This window comes from Colletotrichum phormii, assembly GCF_030913505.1.
Source record: "Colletotrichum phormii strain CBS 102054 chromosome Unknown BDP81scaffold_23, whole genome shotgun sequence".
Classification (NCBI taxonomy): domain Eukaryota; kingdom Fungi; phylum Ascomycota; class Sordariomycetes; order Glomerellales; family Glomerellaceae; genus Colletotrichum; species Colletotrichum phormii.
Window position 1 is genome coordinate 528996 of NW_026851465.1, and position 21021 is coordinate 550016.

At 51.5% G+C, this 21021-nt stretch overlaps 4 protein-coding genes and 1 pseudogene across 5 annotated transcripts; 2 read left to right on the top strand and 3 right to left on the bottom strand.

Moving 5' to 3' along the window:
* Window positions 1–3469: 3469 nt before the first annotated feature.
* On the top strand, window positions 3470–4852 carry BDP81DRAFT_398368 (uncharacterized protein; the record flags this gene model as incomplete). The annotated part of the gene is made up of 4 exons (XM_060588449.1): window positions 3470–3485; window positions 3552–3651; window positions 3740–3886; window positions 4072–4852. 4 exons carry the CDS (start codon window positions 3470–3472, stop codon window positions 4850–4852), a joined length of 1044 nt encoding a protein of 347 aa, XP_060440736.1.
* Window positions 4853–5195: 343 nt separating this feature from the next.
* Window positions 5196–11029, bottom strand: BDP81DRAFT_437315 (ABC transporter). The gene is made up of 15 exons (XM_060591209.1): window positions 10409–11029; window positions 9777–10308; window positions 9470–9699; window positions 9121–9406; window positions 8822–9055; window positions 8005–8771; window positions 7793–7955; window positions 7392–7739; window positions 7211–7328; window positions 7069–7140; window positions 6890–7005; window positions 6197–6821; window positions 6063–6143; window positions 5629–6003; window positions 5196–5561 (listed from the first exon to the last, which is right to left on the bottom strand). Exons 1-15 carry the CDS (start codon window positions 10625–10627, stop codon window positions 5333–5335), a joined length of 4395 nt encoding a protein of 1464 aa, XP_060440737.1. The 5' UTR covers window positions 10628–11029; the 3' UTR covers window positions 5196–5332.
* Window positions 11030–12258: 1229 nt separating this feature from the next.
* BDP81DRAFT_484163 (2OG-Fe dioxygenase-domain-containing protein) lies at window positions 12259–13510 on the top strand (the record flags this gene model as incomplete). The annotated part of the gene is made up of 1 exon (XM_060595093.1): window positions 12259–13510. The coding sequence occupies one exon, from the start codon at window positions 12259–12261 to the stop codon at window positions 13240–13242; it is 984 nt and encodes a 327-aa protein (XP_060440738.1). The 3' UTR covers window positions 13243–13510.
* Window positions 13511–14022: 512 nt separating this feature from the next.
* Window positions 14023–14098, bottom strand: BDP81DRAFT_t291 (annotated as a pseudogene). The gene has a single exon. The product of its transcript is annotated as a tRNA-OTHER (tRNA).
* Window positions 14099–18043: 3945 nt separating this feature from the next.
* BDP81DRAFT_357113 (ABC1 family-domain-containing protein) lies at window positions 18044–19925 on the bottom strand. Its single transcript, XM_060586325.1, has 2 exons — window positions 19384–19925; window positions 18044–19261 (listed from the first exon to the last, which is right to left on the bottom strand). Exons 1-2 carry the CDS (start codon window positions 19917–19919, stop codon window positions 18238–18240), a joined length of 1560 nt encoding a protein of 519 aa, XP_060440739.1. The 5' UTR covers window positions 19920–19925; the 3' UTR covers window positions 18044–18237.
* Window positions 19926–21021: the final 1096 nt, after the last annotated feature.

Sequence of the window (21021 nt, forward strand, 5' to 3'; positions counted from 1 at the left end):
CCGGCCTCATCATCGGCGGCGCCGACAAGGGGGTTGCCAACGTCGATGATTACCTCTGGCGTGTCGTCGGCGCCGCCGCAACCCTGGGAGTCCACCCCTCCGAGCCGGAAGGCCACTGGCTGCCGATGCTTGACGTGAGGCGCGTTGCCGGCGCCGTCATGAACCAGCTGCTTGTGGACGCGGAGAAAGGAGTCGACAATTTTGTCGATATCCCCGATGGCATATCCGTGGCCGATTTCTGGAGCCTGGTCAACGCGGAGCTCCGACAGCCCTGCGCACCAATGCCATGGGCCGAATGGCTACCACTGGCGCACGCTGATATGGAAAAGGTCGGCGAAAGTCACCCACTGTGGCCGGTGCAGGCCTTTCTCGGAGAGATCGGGACGCCTTCAGCCGAGGGCTCTCCAGCTTCTGCCGCGGACGCCGAGCTGAGACGTGCGGTAAGAGAGAACATCAAGTACCTTTCCCGCGTCGGGTTCTTGGCCTCTGAGCCGAGCGAGCAGGTCACACTCAAAGAGGACGTCATCAAACGTACGGAGACGATCAAGTTTTGAGGTTTCCGATCATCTCTTTTTTTCTTTGTCCCGTTTTGAAGCACTCGTTCAGCGGTCGCGTGGATGCACGAGGAATTATTTTTGTATTCCAGGCGATTGTTTTCTTTTGTTTACACTCGATCGTTTTCCTCTCGGATTTATATTCCGAAACTAGGGAACCAGCGGGAACTGGGGGCGGATAAGAACACATAGCAGCTCACGGGCAAGACTTGGAGGACGTTAGGAGGCGGCGTGTACTGTAGAGTAGATAGCTTAAGCCTGCGGCCCTCCACGCCACATACCCCCTGGGAGGTCGGCCGCAAGGGCGGTTGCGCCCTTGCCGCCACGGCGTTAAATACTACAACAACAACATCGATCGTTTTCCTGTCAACTACATGATGCAAGCCAGTTGGCATTCTTTCTCCATCCGAGAACACATCTATTTCATCTGTAACTTCTTGAATATACACTTGGAAACAATGGCAACACGCGTCAAATTGAAGCCGATATATTCAACAGACTCATTGTTTATCTGCTTCAACGCTAGATGTTCTAATTTCACTTGTAGCCTACTCGTCTTCCAAGACATGTCGTGAAGTTGATAGATTCGTGTGGTTCGTATCAGCTGTGCCACAGTTGTGGCTCACGAGGCGCACAGACTTGTTCATGGGGTACGCATATACTGGAATTCTAGATATATCAACTACTTTCCTCTATGCGCTGCAGACCCCCCAGCTCATCACATGATACTATTCCATTCTTTTACTCCGTATCATGAACCGACTTTAACATAAGGGCCGTGTTGTGAAGATGGGAATATTCTCGTCTCGCCGCCACAGGTGTGGCTTACCATACACGCAGACAACTTTCCACGGGTATCTCTACCCGGCATCGCTTCATGAATACTTTCACGATAGGACAACCAACCACTTTGCATCCATCTAGAAGACGCTGTAGTTCATCACAGGCTACACATATGAAAGGGAAACGGCTTGAATCTGTGCAAATAAGCGATTGCAGCCTGACGGGTCAGCTCGCTGGGTAGCTCAAGATGCTGAGGGGACCACGGCACCTGCTATTCATAGTAGTAGTAGTAGTAGTAGTATTTAACATCACCAGGGACAGGAACCCAGCTATCTGAATTAAGCACCGATCAACCAGAGCACCCTTTGGGCATATGATGTGCCGTGCCGCCGTCTAAATAGCGTACGACAAGTCAGGTAATCTGTAATACACTTTTCTTCTCGTGCCTAGAGCAGTGGAGATTATTAGCTAATTCCCAGGGTCCGTTCAGTTCCAAAAAGCACGCCAGCAGGGGTTTCCTGACTCGGCAGAAGCGAATGGCCTTCAGTAGCCCTACATCGTTCACAGACGACGGGTCACAACGAAAAGGCCGGCCCTCGCGGGCATAATTGCCCACGAGTATATTTTTCTGTTTTCCAGTATTATGGAAAATAAAGGAGGAAGAGAGAGGGGGGAGGTAACCTGTTATTCATGTGAGCAGCCTTAATAGTTCCTTCTCAAATTCAAAGTTATAACTTCTTAACTCGGTTGACCATTTTGGCTTCGGTCAAGCTACGAAGTCAAGCTAATTTCTTTACCCTAGCTACGCGTTTATAACCCTTGATACTGTAGTGCCTGGTCTTGTTTGTCTTGAAGTGAGGCAGCTAATCACTTCAGGTAGTGCCGAACATGTTGACTCCAACTAGATCCCTGCTCTTTCATAAGTGACAAAAATACAAGAAGAAATTAAAGAAAGATAGATAAAGAAGCTGTCGGATTGAAAGTCCAATTCGGCCGCGAGTAATTCGGCCGCGAGTAGGGGCAGAGCATGGGCCACCTCGAGGGGGTACACTTAGACCTCGACTACCCACCCAACCTCCGGTTGGAATCTCCCTTCTACTCCTTACGCAGAATCAATCAATACAGAGATATTGATACTTCGTCACCCCCAGGACCCTACGGTTCGAACCAAATTCCCTGTGAAAGGAATACCAACAGAAGCATTAGCATAAGGCTAGCATAAAGAATTACTTAAGTTTGTGTTATTAAACAGTTGAGTCGAGGTAAACGCTTCACGGAGGAGCCATCTAAAAACGTCATGTCTGCAACAGATTTGACAAACGCCTGTATGTATAATCTGCATATTGGTTTGTACTTTATGAAGCCATTATTACCTCTGACGTTGCCTAGTTCATCCACTTTCTCACAGCCATGAATAGCGGTTGGCGACGTACGGCTCCTGTGTGGTATGTCGTTCTCACTGATTGGTTTAACAAGGTTGCATCGTTTTGCAGCAAATGGACAAATAAAGCTGACTTGTCTGACAGGTGATACTGTGCCCATGGCGTGACACCGTGCTGGCAGAATCATCACCTGATTAGCGAGGTATCATTGAGCTTACTGTCCGCGGCATTTGGATCATGCAGCCACCAAAAATACCTGAGTAGGATAGTAAGTCATACTCCACACAGCGCCGTACCTCTCCCAACGAAACCTGAGGGCAGAAGGATATTTTCTGTCCCGGTCGGAACTGCACAAACATCAGCTTCACAGGGGCTTGCTATACGTAATCTGCAATCATGCTAGGCTTCAGAAGATCAGCGAAAGGGGGCTGTGCCCGCCGAGAGTCCACGGCATCGCGGGCGCAGCAGCCGGGTTGGAACATGTTGAACATCGACACCAGGGAGGTTGGGACGCGTACGCATAATTGCAACTCCCCTTGGCAGGAGATCTCTCGTTGCTCATGGATAAAGAAATGACCAAGCTCGTCTTCCATCATGCTGGTGCCTCCCTTCACCGGTCTTCTCCCTTCTCTTACCCGAAAGCTCCGCTCGTCGAGTCTGTTTTCCATCCTACCGGCTCTTGCGACGCGGCTAAACTCTTTTGAGACCATACGATACCGTCACTAATCATCATATCAAGGATGGGACACAATGGTAGATACGGTTCGTACTCGCCCTTCCAATCGATCACATTCAGTATAAAAAACTGATTACCGGAGGGAAAATGTTACAGCGGACGGTAGCGTCTGGTTTTACGACCCAAACAGGATTGCGCCAATCGTCCTCGCAGCCGTCTTCGGTGCTTCAGGACTAGTTCACGCCTGGCAATGCTAGTAGGTGAACCATACGTTGATTGATCGTGAGAAAGTAGGAGAAGAAACTCTACGTAAACCTTGAGTACTGACATGTCTTGAAAAAAAGCCGTTATAAATGCTGGAAACTCACGGGGTGGGCAGTTGCTGGTGCCGCTGCATACTGCGGCAGTTTTGTCGCCCGCGCCTTCGGCGCCGCAGACTACAAAGGCCTGACGGCTTATGTCGTGCACTTCAACTTCGTGTTCGCGGCTCCGTGAGTTCTCCCTTTTCCTTCTCCTAGCGGCCCCCTTTAATCGACCCGCGCTATCGAAAGACAGCGCTACCCTCATCGAGTGCGCAAGCTTCCCAACCCCGGAATCCCCTATTATCTCCTGCCCCGAAACATGTCTGAGCGAGGAAGACAGCCAACTTACACTGATACAACCTTTCCGTCTATAGGCCCCTATTTGAGCTCCTCAACTATGGCATTCTTGCCCGAGTAGCTTACTACCTCCCCTACCACTGCCCCATTCACCCCGGCCGCCTCAGGACCACCTTCACAACACTGGCGACCATCATCGAGGTCCTCGGTGGCTACGGCGCCTACTATGCCTCGAAGCGAAACGAGCCCGAGGGAGAACAGGCCATCGGACGCGGTTGCCTCCTGGCATCTCTGGTCCTGCAGACTATATTGATCGCCGTCTTCCTGGCGCTGACCTCTGTCTTCCATGTCCGCGTTCGCCGCGCCCGTAGCGCACGGGGCTCTGGTCCCGATTCCGTCATCTGGGTACTTTACGCCAGCTCTCTCTTGATTCTCACTCGGACCGTCTTCCGCGTCGTCGACATCGTCAACCTTGCCGCTTTTAACCCCAAGAAGAACGACTTCGATCCATCCTTGGTACCGGCCATTGTCCGCTTTGAGTGGCCTTTCTACGTCTTCGAAGCTTCCATCATGCTCGTCAACCAGCTTATGCTCCATGTGGCCCACCCACGTAGGCACCTTCCTGAAGACAATGCTGTCTACCTTGCCCAGGACGGTATGACAGAACTCAAGGGGCCCGGGTTCAAGGACAACCGCAATTGGTGCCTCATCCTCATGGACCCGCTAGATCTTATTGGCCTTTTCAAAGGGACAGACAAGTCAATGAAATTTTGGCAGAATAACGGCTTCAGCGAGCTCAGCGAGAATTCCAGGGACCAGCCCACACGTGTCCAGCATCGTCAAAGACGCAAGCGTTGAACCAGGACTGGGCAAAGCGGGCAGTCAAGGCCTCGTTGTCCCAGGCTCTCCTGTTATCTGCTTCGGTTGGAAATAATGTATTTCGCACGTTGTTTGAAATATGTGTTGATATTTCATATCCATGGCACATCTGTGCCCGTGGTCGATTAGTTGGATTAGAATTTAGTCATCTCTGCTCTTCAAATATGCTGAAAACCATTCCTGTTTAAAACCACTCCCGTACTCGTGCTCGTGAAATAAGCCGAGAGTTCATCTATCAATATCGCAACATGTTTTAGAATATCAAACATTCATAGGGTAAAAGCACATGTCACATGGTTCCAAAAAATGGTTGTTCCAAGAGTTTAAACGGCAATCAGAGTGGATTGGGGCTTGGTCTATCATTTGGTTTGAGTGAGTGGAATTAGCTCACGGTCTGCGCCGTCGGACACGACGCTGTCGACATTTTACACTTTCAAAACGCTCCTTCATCCAGATGTTCTACTCGCCGGCTCCGAGTGACAACTCGAACAGTTTCTTGAACGCTGAGCCTTCTCGTTGCAAGACCTCTCTTGGCTCGTCATACTCAACAACTTTGCCGGAGCTTAGGACTGCCACTCGGTCAAATTCCAGGATGGGCTCTAGCTTGTGAGCTATTGCGATGACGGTGCATCCATCAAAGAAGTCCCGAACGACGCCGTACACAATCTTCGTCGTCTCGTCATCCATGCTTCAATTGGTATGGATTAGCACCCCCTGTTTCATTGAATGTCTTGTTAACGGGCGCGTAGTCTTACCTGCTGGTGAACTCATCGAGTATGAGCACCTTGCTCATCTTCAGCATTGCCCGGGCGAAGACGAGTAGCTGTGACTCGCCACGCGAGAAGAACGCGTTGTTCATTATCGCATCAAGACCCCCTCTTTGCTCTACCTTGCCCCACAGATGCACCCTCTCCAGGGCACGCTTGATGTCTTCGTCTGACGCCGTCTTCTTCGGGTCTACATTCAACCGTATCGTTCCGTCGAATATGTAAACGTCTTGTGGTATGGCCGTCAGCTTGGACCGTAGGTACTCGTGAGGAATAGTAGACAGGTCCACCCCATCAATACTGATGGTCCCAGAGTCCAGCTGCATCAGTCGGAGGATGCAGAGTACTAGCGAGCTTTTGCCACTATTTCGCAACGCAAGTTAGACTGTGTAATTTGTGATTTCACGAAAAAGAGTATGTACCTTCCGCTTCGCCCGCAGATGGCCACCTTTTCCCCGGGCTTGATGGATAGATCCACGCCGTGAAGAACAATTCCCGAGGAGCTGGCTTCTGATTAGCATCTGAATTTAAGCTATGCGGAAAATATCACACTTACGGATAAGAAGCCGTAACAGCGCGCAGGTCAATAGCCCCTCGGCTTGGCCAATCCTTATCAGATGGCTCGGTTAACTCCTTTGTGGGATCAGCTTCCTGCTCCGTGGTCATGGAAAAGTCACGAATGCGGGCGACGGCGCTGATGGCGATTTCCAGTGTGACCCACGAGGTCAAGGCGGCTTTGATGGTGCCGCTGAATCCAAGGATGTTGCTGAGAGCAATTCCCATGTAGCCAGGCCCGATCTGCTCCCTGAGGGTGGTAGTCACCACGATCAGGACCAGAGCGATCATGGCAATCATCATATCCACTGTGAAGGTGAGCCAGCGTTGAATGCAAAATAGGAGATAACTTGGTCTCTGGGAAGTGTTGAGTAGTTCCATGTTCTTCTTCTCGAATTCGTCCTGCCGCTGAAACGCCCTGATTGTCACGAGGCCATCCAGTGTTTTGATCAGTTGCGTGTAAAGAGGCGCCTTGTACTCGATGTCCAGGAGACGTATCTGCCTGGAAGTGCGGAGGTAGAAATGCTGAATCGCATAAAAACACAATATAAGAAATGGCAACAGAATGGCAATGTATCGGGAAGCCACGGATATCATGACGAATTCCGCAAGGCCGAAAGCGACGCCTGTAGCAGAGATGGTCTGTCAGCACCTCCGGTGGCTCCGTCGTAGTTGGATGCATTCTGAAACGTACCAACAGCTAACCCGAGTGCTGTGCTGGGCAACTCCATGTCAATGAGCTGTAAGTCTTGGCTGAACCTATTGACGGTGATACCGCTGTCTGTGGCGACGTGGAAAGATAACGGGGCCCTGAGTGTGCTTAGCAAAAAAAGAACCAAAGCGGCAAACATATTGCTGATAGTCTGCACTCACTTGGCTGTCGTGTCTGCGAGAAGACTGTGAAAGCTAGTTCCGGAGTTGTTGATGATGTTGATGAAGAGTTGCCTGGGAGAAACCATGTGTCAGATACCGTTTTTTTCTTTTCTTTTCTTGAATAGGTACTGTAACGGCTTACCATGCCCCCAGTGCGACGGCAAGAACTGAGCCCACTCCAAGGGCCACATACACGCCGAGCCATTTCCCGAGATTCGAACTAGGACTCGGGTCTTCTGCCCACCATTTGAGCCAGATGTCTGTCCAAGGTGTTGATGGTCAGCCGCGTGGCGGTGTGGAAGCCCACTGATAACCTGACTTACTTGGAAAAGAGCTGCAAAAAGCAAAAACGACCATTGAGAGGACGAAGACCACAATTGGCCACCAGCCAGCAGATTTAGCGTAGAACAGGTAGACTGCCGAGTCACCCAGACGTCGGGTGGCCTTTGCCTGATATTCTATGTCAACAAGCGCTGTCTCGTTTGAAGGTACCGTTTCTCCGCCTGACTGCGCCACGTGTGTCCTCGTGTCTGATACACGATGAGCGATTCCTTTCATGCCCGCCTGCTGGGCTTGAATTTTCGAGGAAAGGTCGGCCGGGGTCCCGACCTCGCTGATCTGACCCTTGGCGCTGAGAAGCACCACTTGATCAGCATATGCCAGGCGTCGGGCTGTGGATAGTTAGCCATGATCAAAAGAGAGTATCCGGGGCGCTGTCACTGACCATCTGAAGAGGTGACGACTATTGTCATGTCTGCTAGCCGAAGGAGCCCTTGCTCTCCCAATAGGTTGTGGAATATGGAGTCTTCTGTCTCCGAGTCCAGGCCGCAAAATGGGTCATCCAAAATGACAAACTCCGCTTTGGAGTACACGGCTCGTGCCAAAGACTGTTGTCTGTCAGCATCGTTATGCGCAAACATCCAAGGAACATCATACCAGTCGGTGCTTCTGGCCCCCACTCATTGAAATCCCCATTGTTCCCACAACAGTCTCTTCTCCCTTCGGCCAGTCGTCGAAATCTTGCTCCAGACAGCACGCTCCTACCACTTTGCGGTACCAAGTTTCGTCAAAGTCTGCCTGACCGAGAATGATATTGGCCACTGTATCATTGGGCAGCCAAGCGTTCTGGTCACAGTAGCCGACTCTTGAGTAGTTGGCCCGAATGGTCCCCTCGAAACCTGAAACTTCGCCCAGGAGCGCTTTGAGTAACGTAGACTTGCCGCATCCGACAGGGCCAAGAATAAGCGTAAATGTTTTGGCCTGTATTCTCAAGTCGCCGATGTCAAGGACGGGCTCTGAGCCCTCCTCCCAAGAAAATTTCCCCTGGAGAGATGCGACAGTTTTCTCGTCTAGAAAAACCGCCGCGTCCTCAGTCGAATGTACTTGTTGAGATGCCGGTGTTTTTTCAGCAGAGTAACGATTCACGGCAAGTTTTCCACCCTCTGTAGAGTCGGTCTCTTCTTCCCTTTGCGGAAGCCTGTTGTCATGCCTTTCCTTGCCATTCAGGTAGTCTTGTACCCGCTGGAAAGAAGTCACGGATCCGGCCAGAATAGGGAGCGCAAGGATGACATCCGACAATGGCCGATTAACCAAGGTAAGCAGTGAATAGGCGGTAAAGGCTCGCTGGATATTCAACGTGGAGCCAGATTGTGCAGCAAAAACACAAAAGGTAAGGATGGGAGACCAGATGGGGATGCAAATCACTGGTTCAGGTTAGTGTCGAACCTGGGCCTGGAGAGAGCTGAAGACGTACTTAGCACCAATATCCCTCCGAGTAATTTTCTGTACCTTTCAGAAACCTCCAACTCTTTTGTTCTTAGGTCTCGAATCAAAGAGAAGACGAGATCGCTCAGACCTGTCATTTTGAGGGGCTTGATGCTACCGAGGACTTTGGACGTCGTCGTCACACGATCTTGAGACGCGCGGATCCAGTTTGCTTGCGCGTTTCCAATTTGCAAGGAAAGTATCGCCGTAACCAATAATACGACTATAGAAGGGGGGGTCAGTGTGCATGTTCTAGGGGTATCGCGGGCCTTTGGACTGGATTGGTACCGAAGACAATGGCCACGGGCATTGCACATGCCGATCCCAGTTGCCTGTAGATCAGGTATATGCCCACGGCGATTTCAACAAAAGCGCCCCAGATGTCGTGAAGGTAAACGACGCCTTGGGTTATAGTCTCGACATCGGTGGTGACCAAGGTCAAAGCACCCTCAGGACTCACGTCGGGCATTGTAGTGTCGAGGCGCAGCGACTTTTGGTAGACCAAACCGATGATACCTCCTCGCATGACCGACGCGGCCCGGTAAGCGCGCCATTCGTGCTGGCCCGTTGAGATCTGCAGATGTGCCACGGTTGAGATGTCTGATGCAGCCAGAGGAAGAATGGGGGAGAAACTGACAGCAATGCCTGTGTAGACTAATGCGTAGGCGCCTATCAAGCCGTACCCCGTGTTGTTTGCCGAACCACCTTGGGGCTGGGCGGCAAGGCCGATGCCTCGTTCGATGAGAAAGGGCTGTGTGTATGTGAAAGCAATCTGACAGAGCTTGGGAACGAATGCGGCCATGACCTGAGTAGCGAAGACCTTGAGCCATGTCATGTATAAGACGCCGCTAACGGTTTTGTCGGGAACTACATGCATAGTTTGAGCATCACTTGCGATAAGATGTCAAGCACAAGGGTATTTTATGGTGGGAGATTGTACCTACCCAGATCCCATGCATGACGATATGCGCGATATAAAGGCTCAGACTCCATGCCGGGCTCCAGGGGGTCCAAGTCTTGGAGACGCAGATTCTTCTGATATCCGCGGATGAAGAGCGATTTGAGCCAGAAGAAGGTGCTTCTGCTGAGTGTACCGGCAGTCGTTGATCTCGCGTATGCGCGGTACGCCGGGAGCAAAAGTGGTCGCTTCCCGACTGATTCCTGTACCAGCATCAAAAAGCGCAGTGCCAAGCTTACGGTGAAGAGGGCAGGTATGGCGGGTGGTGTCTCGGACATCCACAAGGTGCGGCATCGCGGGAGGTCGAGGAGGACTGATAAGAAGAGATAGGCAAACGGGATGAAGGAAGGCTTGACGTTGCGGTGGTGCTCGAGCCAAGTGAGGGCGCAGTAGAAAAGAGAGGCGACCAGCACTATAGCGGCGGACGGAATTGTGGCTGCCGTCTTTGGGTTGGCGGACGGGCCAGCCCAAAGGGCCAGGAGAGCAGTGCTGCAGGAGAAGACACACAGCGCAGAAGCCTAGGGGGAAAAGTCAAACAAGCGCGATGAGTAGATAAAGGGCTGACATGGAGACGATGGGAAAATGGTGCCGGGAAGTCAGTCGGACAGGGCAGCTCACCAATTTCAGTGTGCCTTGGACGTTGGCAACAGTCTTTCTGGTCATGGAGTACAGCTGGCCCATACGAATGGGCAACGCAAGAAGAAAGAGGCATTGCAGAGGGATGGTGAGAATGGACTCCTCGAACATCAAAGTGAAGTCGAAGCCACCGCGACAAGCGTCGCCGGCCCAAGGACCGAAGGACTGGTCGGGACATGCCAACGGTGGTTGCTGCGACATGGCGAGATAGCGTAGGTAGATGTGGATCCTATCCGGAGCAGGACCGGAGCCGGAACCGGGACCGACCGGGCCGTTCAACTGTGGAGGGACGAAGCCGAAGACGGGAAGAAGGAAAAGATGAGCAGGTTGGCGCACAGTCTTTCCCCCTTTCTTCCCTTTTGGGCGCGATTGCTGTAGTAGCAAACGGTGCTAGCCAATCGAATTGGGCTTTCAGTTGGCCAATCGGAGAATGTGTGGCAAACGGACTTGTGTCGGCGGCAACACAACAGAGAGAGAGAGAGGGCGGCAGACGAGAAAGAGAGAATGGAGCACAAGTACAAGGAAACGAGGGCGGGAGAGGGCAAAGACTCAAGAGGCACAAGAACAGTCTGCTGCCGACGGACTCAGAGGGCAGCTGTCAGACAACAACCTTCCAACGTGTACCGCAAGCCTGCGCCTCACCGATGCTGATTTGAGGACGGCACATCACAGCACAGAGTATGCGTACTTATTCCACACTCATTTGTGGTGGTTGCAAGACAAAGTAAAGTACCCTGTAATTGTAATTATCCGTACGATGTAGGCGAGACACACCGAGTGGGTCGGACAGTAAGCCGGTGGAACGACTTGGTGAGAGTACGTACCGCGAGCACGTGTTTGTGCTCTCGTTTACGGGGTAGGGATGCAGGGATGCCTGTCGACCCCACCTCTCTGCATGTCCAGTAGAGGTATTTTAACACTTGCCCCCGCGCCCCTGTGGGTATTTCTGTACGTAAGCTGCACATATCTACGTACCTAGCCTTTGAGGTACGTACACGCCGTCCCGAGCCGTGCCATCTAGACTCCATCTATCAAAGGTGCTACACAGCAGACCTAACGTACCCCCTCCTTATCTAACTCAATATAGGCCTACTTACAAAACTTACTTAAGCTTAAGCTAATAAGAAAGACATATTAGATAGGTAGGCTTGAAAAAAGTAATAAAAAAATCTCTAAAGAGAGGTGTTTTACTATAGGTAAGAGGGGGGTGTGTTATGTCAGCTGTAACCTGCCATCAAGGCCGTGCCCACTCAGCCAGACTTGAGATGCACTCATCCAATGACACACCCCACCCTACCTAGGAAGGTAGAGAGAGGATGGAGGATGGCGATACTACTCCAAGGCTTACCTGTCTAAGCACTGTCTACTCTTGCCATACACTTCTTGTGATTTCACCAGTCCATCCGATCCTCAATCTGACGCCATGCATCCAAAGATGAGGCGTTGATGGCAGGTGACGTATAAGAGAAGGTATTGCGTTCATCAGCCAATGTCCAAAGGTTTCCCCCAGCCGGACTTGACTCGCCATCCGGACGTTCACGTCTACGCTCATGTTACCTTGTCATCCCATGATGTCTGCTCTTATGCCGGCCCACCGCGCAGCCTCTGTGGCTGCGTCTCTGGTCCGCCTGCCAGCAAATGGGCTGCGGCATCCCCTCGCACTGGCATCGCGACAATACCGTACCCAGACCCAGACCCAGCCCCAGGCTCATTCTCAGCCAAAAGCCGGTACCATCCGTCAAGCCCCCGCTCGAGGCGCCGCCACCGCAGCTGCTGCTGCCTCCACCAGTCTCCCGGCCGCCGCCGCTATCCCTCACCTGTCCCGAGCTTCCATGTCGGAACCCGTACCGGTTTCGACGAGAAGCCCTCAGCTGAACTTGCCGGCGCAGGCCTATAAACCCGATTTCTACAACGCCATATCCACCATCATGCAGCTGCGCCACAGGTACATTGAGGACCGCGTTCTCTTTGTTCCTGGACGAGAGATGGCTCGCCTCCTCAAGCAGCTTGGCGCCCGAGACGAAGACTTCTCATCACTGCAGACCGTCAGCGACAACCTCGTCGGCGACCCGACCCTTCCCTACCGCAAGACGCGCAACGGCCGCTTCTGCCTTGACTTCGATGCCGGTACCCTCCACCGCCTCGAGTTCCAGCCCTTCATTCTCTCAAAGGCGGAGGACTTCAGCCGTTACGACTCGGACAAGGTCCGCCATTTTGACGAAGTCGAAAATAATCTCCAGCTCAATACCGTCTTCCAGGCCCTTATGGTCTTCAAGTCCGCCATCTATCACGGCGTGCGCTCCTTGCGCCGCCCCAACATGGACTACAAGACCAACAAGTGGATTTGCACCCTCTTCTCCGTCCGAACCACCACCACCCCAGAGCGCCTTGGCGAGCCCGCCCTCGAGGGCGTCCACACGGACGGCGTCGACCATACCATGACCACTTTCCTCGGCAGCCGTAACATGCGGTCCGAAAGTGCTGTAACCTACGTCCACGACATGAAAGAAGTCACCGGTGTTCGCTACACCGAGGCCTCTCCCGACCACATCAAGGGTTGCGTCCACCACCGCCATTTCCTTGACACCATGATTGTTGTCGACAGTGAACGCAAGCACAGTCTGTCACCCGTATACGCAGTCGATCCTAGCCGACCGGCTACCCGCGATATGCTCGTGTTCTTCAGCCGGAAGCCCACTGTCGCCGGCCATGTGTCTGCAGACATGGATTCTCTTACACCCCATAAGAACTTGCCCATGGAAATACCCGTTTTTGTCCCTTCTTGGCCCCGTGGCCCTGGAGGAACACGGGTGTGAAAAGAACAGCTCAAAGAACAGTCGAGTTCCACAATGACGTCAAAGGGCCGTTACATATCAGGCGCACCTCAGATGCTCCTCGTGTCTATAAGGATTCTCGTGTCGTATAATACACGACTTCCAACATGGTGTAATTATAACAAAAGCGATACATAGATGCGCTACTACAAGGCTGGTTTTTTCAGTACAACACGGGCAAAAGCCACGACGATAGGTAGTGAGTCAGATATACTTCTTACTCTAAATCAAGTGAAGGATACATTCGAAAAGCGCTCATGGCTGTGAATCTTGCCACTTGAGATCTGTAGACAAACTCTTGACCAAGTGGGATTGTACGTGTTGATAGCGAAATTATTCCGTCTATCTCTTCCTCGATTTTGTTACAATCGCATCTCTTAGCTTGCACTACCGTCAGTATCAAAATGTGACAAGTTAAAGCGCACAGCAAGGCATCGGAAAGTGAAGTGTAAGTGCTTGAATCTAGAAAAGGTATCTGGTGGGCTAGTCCCACAGAGCCCATAGAAATACTGTTCTGATGCTCCATCATGTGACATGTCACCCAGCGCACATACCCATTCAAATCAATCAAACAAATCAGTCAAACAAACAGTCAAATATAGGAATTTCAGCGAGTCAAACAATCAAATATCGTGAGGCCCTATATTTGATATATTTGATCAAATATGAGGTCGCCCGGAAAAAGGAAAATCCGGGGCCGGGCTAATCAAAAATCGATGCTACCAATCATGCCCCACAGAAGTTCGTCATTGGCAACATTAATACCCATAGTGGGATTCGAACCCACGACTCCTCACTTACGATTGTAAGTTCGGTATTATACCACTTAACTATAGTTATGGATTGCTAGTATGTATTACGTTAACAAGAAATGCCTGAGTAGTACAGAGCGCTGGATTTGGCATCCTACAATGTCCAGGAATCAAAAAAACCTCCGCTAGTCAACTGGTGCCCCCTTTTCTCAACATCAACAAAACCAACGAAGTTACGCACTACCACTTCCAACCCTTTGCGACCACCACAATTATCGTCAAAATCAATTAATTATATATCAATCGATTCGCCATATCGTAATTAATTGATTGGCAATGAGTCGTACGGTCTTTGGCGCGCCGCAGCTACTTTGGATTACCTCGTAGCTATAGGCCCTAACCGACGCCAGTCTCGCATTATCGACCGGCCTCGATACTCGCGATAACCTCCTTGCCCTTCTAAAAGCCTTTTGGAAAGGGAGGACTTTCGTTAACGACGATTTGATATCACAGAAGGGCGTAAGGCCAAGGAAGTCGTGGATCCGCTTAGAGGGGGTCTTTGCTAGAGAGATCTATCATGGAAATATTCGAGGCGAAGTCTTCTGGTTTTGTCGTCGTTGCGACGAAACAGGTCTATTACCTGCTTCAAAGCAATAGCTACGAGCTCAGCGACGACTCACTTAAGGTCAAAGTAGCGAGTAATGGATCCAAGCTCCAGCGAGTCACCACATCCATCAGAATCCTCAGAGTACGACTCTGCGCCGAAGAGACGGAAATTTACCTCTAGTACTGTCACGAAGGGCCAGGTAACGAGAATTGAGGAATTGGTAATCGGATATATTATCAATAATAATAGCCTATTTATAACTTTCTAGGATCCTTACCTCCGGGCCTGTGTTACGGCCAGCTAGTCGTAGGGGTAGTTTGCAGAAGTTGAGGCTGCGGAACTGGTAACAGTAATCGTAGTCGGGGATAGCTTCAGGGAAGCTATGTCTGTCAATCGTAAGGGTGGGTAAGGCTTCGGTGATCAATCGTAGTCTTGTCAAGGTAGTAGCTGAAAGCGGATGTTAATCCTGATACGAAGTTAATTGCTGAAGAGCTATGGAAGTCTGTCCTAGAGTCCAGCTCAAGTCCATCCTTATATACAAGTCCTGATCCTGAACATGTCCCTTGTCCCTTGGGTCGTCTTGGGTCATTCTGATCCAGAATGATCGTTTAGCCCCCAAGTCGTGTTGGATCATATTGATCCCAAATGATCCTTATCTTATCATCACGTGACTTGTACCATAGTTCTTCCGTTCCGTGAGAGGGTGCCTTGTGTCCCCTTGTCCTGTGCATGTATGGCGTATCGTAACCGTCGTAAGCCTGCGGGGCAGGCCCTGTTCTTGGTCGTGCATGTTGGGTCGTAACAGCCTGTTACGGCCAGCTAGTTCTAGGGGTAGTTTGCAGAAGTTGAGGCTGCGGAACTGGTAACAGTAATAATCGAATATAACAATTAGATGTAATAATTAGATGATTATTACACTATGTCGAATCGGTCTCGATTAGGGAAGGCTTCGGTGATCAATCGTAGTCTTGTCAAAGAGGTTCTTAGGGAAGATAGCTAAAAGCGATCATAAGATCTGATACGAAGTTAATTACTGAAGAGCTATGGAAAGTCTGTCCTAGAGTCCAGCTCAAGTCTATCCTAATATACAAGTCCTAATCCTGAACATGTCCTTTATGCTAGAAAGTGTCTTTGTTTGGATATGTTGGATCGCTCATATCCTGGTTATCCAAGGATCGCTTGGATAGCTCATATCCCACATATCCTTATCTCTTATTATCACGTGACTTGTGCCATAGTTCTTCCGTTCCTGGGGTTTCTCTGATGTTCCGTTCTAGCCTGCATATATGGTGCGCTGTAGCCGCCGTGGTCCTGCGGGGCAGGCCCTGGACTTGGTCATGCATGTTGGGTCGTAACATAAGGGCCCGCCAAACGCTAGGTCAAATATCTAGGAATAGCGTTACATAAATGCGTAGATATACGAGGAAGGGCTGCTTAGACTATAACGTACCCTTAACGTGGTTGATAAGCGAGTGGATCAGACAAGCGAGTGGATCAGCCGACCGCGACCAACATATCTTCCACCCTTCATAGGCGTTACGCCACAACCAAGCATGTCATCACAAAGTAATGAAGGCCAGCTAACCTTAGCGGTTCAGGCTATCAAAACGACACCAAATCTTAGTATCCGAGCGGCATCCCGGATCTACTCAGTACCCTTCTCAACCTTACGCCATCGTCTAAGGGGAAAGTTATCACGACGCGACACTATGCCTAGATCGCGGAATTTGACTACGCTTGAAGAAGAGAAGCTAGTTGAGTATATTCTCGACCTAGATTCCCGATCATTCCCTCCCCGCATTAGAGGTGTGGAAGAAATGGCTAATCGACTGCTCGCCGACCGCAACGCGCCCCCAGTTGGGAAGCGCTGGGCTTCGAACTTCGTCAAGCGACAACCACAGCTCCAGACGCGCTTTTCTCGCAAGTACGACTACAAGAGGGCCCAATGCGAAGATCCAAACGCCATAAACGCGTAGTTTCGCCTTGTGGCGAACACAATCGCGAAATATGGTATTGTGGACTCTGATATCTATAACTTTGATGAGACTGGGTTTATGATGGGCCAGATTGCATCTGGGATGGTCGTCACGAGCGCCGAAAGGCGTTCAAACACGAAAATGATGCAGCCTGGTGACCGTGAATGGGTTACAGTCATTCAGGCCATTAGTTCGTCGGGCTACAGCGTCCCGCCGTATATCATCGTTGCAGGCCAATATCACCTCTCCACCTGGTACACGGAAACCAATCTCCCACGCGACTGGGTCATTGCAACGTCTGACAACGGATGGACAACAAACGAAAGAGGCCTAGATTGGCTCCAGCACTTTGATCGGCATACAAAACTGCGTGCAACTGGCAGTTATCGCCTCCTCGTCGTCGATGGGCATGAAAGTCACCACGCTGCCGACTTCGAGATATATTGCAAGGAAAACAATATCGTCACACTCTGTATGCCGGCCCATTCGTCTCATCTGCTTCAGCCCTTAGACGTTGGGTGCTTTGGGCCACTAAAGACGGCTTATGGTCGACAAATTGAGGATAAGATGCGCCGGGGTAATACGCATATTACAAAGGAAGACTTCTTCCCTGCGTTTCGCGAGGCTTTTGCCCAAGCTATTACGGAAAAGAACATTCAGGGAGGTTTCAGAGGGGCTGGGCTTGTCCCTTTGAGTGCCGAAAGTGTGCTTTCAAAGCTTGATATCAGGTTACACACTCCAACACCTCCAGGATCCCTCCCAACAACACCCCCTGCGTGGACTTCTCAGACGCCAAACAACCCAACAGAAGCATCTTCTCAGTCTGAACTCATCAAAAGGAGGATCTCCCGCCATCAGAATAGCTCACCAACTTCAATTATTGAAGCTGTTGAGCATCTATCAAAGGGGGCGCGTGGATTTATGCACCAGATTGCGTTATTAAGGTCTGAGAACAAAATCCTTCGTGAGGAAAACAACCTACTAAGCCGGCGCCGGAGGGCTAAGAAAACACGTCTCAGACAAGGAGGAAGTCTTACTATAGCTGAGGCTGAGGACCTTCAGTCGCAGAGAGAAGCAACAGCTCAGATCGAGGAGGAAACACGCCGGAGTAGTGGTCGCCGACCGAGGACCGAGACGGGCCAACGGCGATGTGGCGTCTGTGGGAACACTGGTCATAATGCACGAACATGTCAATTTGCTGAAGAAATGTCTGAAGAAGAGGATCTTAAATAGTTTCAATTGAATTACTTTTCTTAGTGCTGCGTATCGGTCGCAAATGTGCTGTGGTCGCGGTCGGCTGATCCACTCGCTTGTCTGATCCACTCGCTTATCAACCACGTTATATATTCAAGGGGATTATTAGTACCTTTGGCATACGCAGAATACATAGGCCATATAGGTACTAGAACCCTAGTGGTTAACTCAATAGATTCACAACCCCTGATTGGCTCTACCCCGCCCTTGGCAAAAATGGCGTCAAGCAGCACTCGATGGGATACCAGCCCCCTTTTATTTTCTATTGTGTATGATATTGATGAGAAGAGGCGTTTCTAATAAGTGAACCAGCACAATGTACTTTGGCTATGAAGTGAGAGGGGAAGTTGGCTTTCAGCTTTTGGAACCACGCAGAGAGACCGACATGCTAGTCCACCGTTATACCCAACACGACAGCAAGTGCGTCTTTGAGCTCCCGTGCCGACCTATCCTCTTCTTCCTTCAGGTCTTCCTCAAACCCGCCACCGTAGCCAAAGTATTGCCTGATGCTGCTCAGGTAAAAGACACAGTCCAACATGAACAGAGACCATCTGGACCGCAGAACCTTCAATATGGGCTCTCGCCCACTAGCTTCCACCGAACGCATGGCCGCGAGCCCGATGAGTTTGATGCGATTGACTGGCGAGCCGAGGAATCGGTTGCTGCCTTGCACCAGGCCGAGATTCCGCTCCAGGAAGACCAGCTCCGGCGGCCACAGCCCGTCGGTTCCGAAGTAACCAGCAGCTTCGGCAATCATGCGCTCCTCGCGCTCCTCCGGCGTCTCGTCGCTACGCGTCTTGTCGAGGTTCTTGGATCTCATGGTGAAAGCATCGGCCCATGGTTCCGGATCCTGCATGCCCCAGGCTTTTGAAACACTGGTCAAGGTCTCTGTGTCCTGTGTGAGGAGGCCCTTCCAAAATTGGGCGTACTGTAGTCGCAGGTTGTCTGCGAGAGTGATGTAGAGACCGTGGTCGAGGAGAACGATCTGGGGCTTGCCCGAAGGCGTGCGCCGCACAAATATGTTACCAGGGTGGGGATCACAATGAACAAATCCGTAGCGAAACATCTGGGCCGAGAAGAGCTCGATGACAGTCTCCATGACGTCGCCCAGCTTGAGACCCAAGCCGCCGCCCGTCGGCGTATAAGGCGCCGATATACCGTCTTTATCCCACAGATTTAGGCCGTGAATCCATTCTGTCGTCAGCACGCGCTTCGAACTCAGCTCGTGGTAGACCTTGGGGATGTGGACATGGTCGCGGAGCCGTGGGTCATTGCGGATGAAGCTCGCAAGGCGCTCTGCATTGGATCTTTCATGCTCAAAGTCGGTCTCTTCCATGACGTGGTTCACGAGGAAATCCCCAAGCGATTGCATGGGAATCTCGGTTGCTTCGGCGGTGAACTCAATCATGCGCCTGTGAAAGTCAGATAGAGGAGCATCAGCCGCTGTGGCAGGGCCTGACAAGAGCGTGCAAGCAAGGCAAGCTCGGTTTGGACCGCGCCAGATATAAGCAGCGGAGCAGGGGGTGTAACGTACTTGAGCGTCGACAGATCAGACGACACCTGAGCGGCAATCTGTCTTCGTTGCACTTTGATAGCAACTTCTTGACCGTTCGACAGCCGTGCATAGTGAACTTGGGCAATGGAAGCCGCCGCACGAGGTTCAGGTTCAAAAGTAGGGCCGAAGAGCTGCTCGACACTCTGTCCAAAGTCCTCTCGAATGACGGCCTCGACGTCGGACCAAGGAGACGGCGTGGCCTCGTCGAACATTTCGGAAAACACGCGCTGGTAGTGGTCGGGTAGAACACTGCCCTGCATGGCGATGGCCTGACCAGCCTTGAGGTAAAGGCCGCCATTGCGCTTCAGCATGTCGCAAACGCGACGAGCGTTGCGGTCATGGAGGGTGTCGACGGAGACACCGGAGATGTATGGGTTGCTTCCAAAGTGCAGTTTGTAATCGAGGCCGACGAGGGCCATGGTCCCGTAGGCCCTGACACTGCGCATCCCCACACTCCCCAGATAATACCGGTCAGCAGCATATGCCGTAAGAGTGATGCCGCCGAGGAGGTACATCAGTTTCCGAATAATGCGCTTCGGCTTTCTCGGCACCCACGGGGTATTAGCCGGTTGAGACGGGGCCGGTCCAGTGCCCAGGGTTACGCGGGAGCTAGTGCCGAAAGATCTGACATGGTGTCGAGCTGGTCCAAGAGGGTCTCCAAAGGAGAATTGTGGACAACTAAACGACTGTAAGGGCGACAAGCAGCCGCCAGATATCTGCGAGAGGTGTAATAAGGATCTGCGACGGAGGACGGCCTGGATAGGCACCGGCCCCAACCGGCAAAGAATTGGCTGGTACATGGTCGAGGCCCGGTTATCAAAACCAATTGTCGTCTTCAGAGCGCTTGCAGGAGAGCAGAAGGAGGATGAAAGAAAGGAGCAAGACACGGAGGGGATGGGCGGATGGATGGGTGAATGGAAAGTGACATGCGAGGTGAGAGAAAGGGTACGGCACGCAGCCTTAACCAGGGTGAACGTCAAGACAGTAAGCAAAAGTGGTGTGTTCAGAAATAGACCTGTCAGACAGTAAGGTAACCGAGATGGGTCAAGGGTCTGTGGGGAAGCCAGGGAGCGTGAGAGAGGGGGTGGCACAGTAGCTGCAGGATTCGGATTGTGCAAGTTTGCCTAATGGATGAACACAGGTACCAGAAACGGAGTTCAGATGGCGCTGTTCGTGCCTAGCTTACGGATTCTTCCCCGGTATCAGGCTAAAGTTTAACTTTCCTGATAGTTACCTAGGTGCACGGATGGTCATACAAGGTCGTTCTTCAAGGGCATCGAATCTATTGTACACATTAGGTACTTCTTCTATCATTGAGAGTCTCCTATGAGGCGGGCCATGAGTCCACACGATCTGATTAGCTACTTGAACGAATACCCGGCCATACCTACTACTATTGGTGTACAATAGCCGTCCCGTCTCATCACGGCCAGGGTGTCTCACACTACTCACTACTGCTTACCTTGGCAGCTTAGAAGCTACCAATGTGTAGCATCTAAAGCCACCCCTCCACTCTTTTTGCCACTCAGCGGCCCGCCTTACTCTGCAGGCTACCCTTTGGGACAGGCTGCTGCCGTCCCGTAAGGCTGACAGCCGCCACATCCGTTTCCTCCCGGT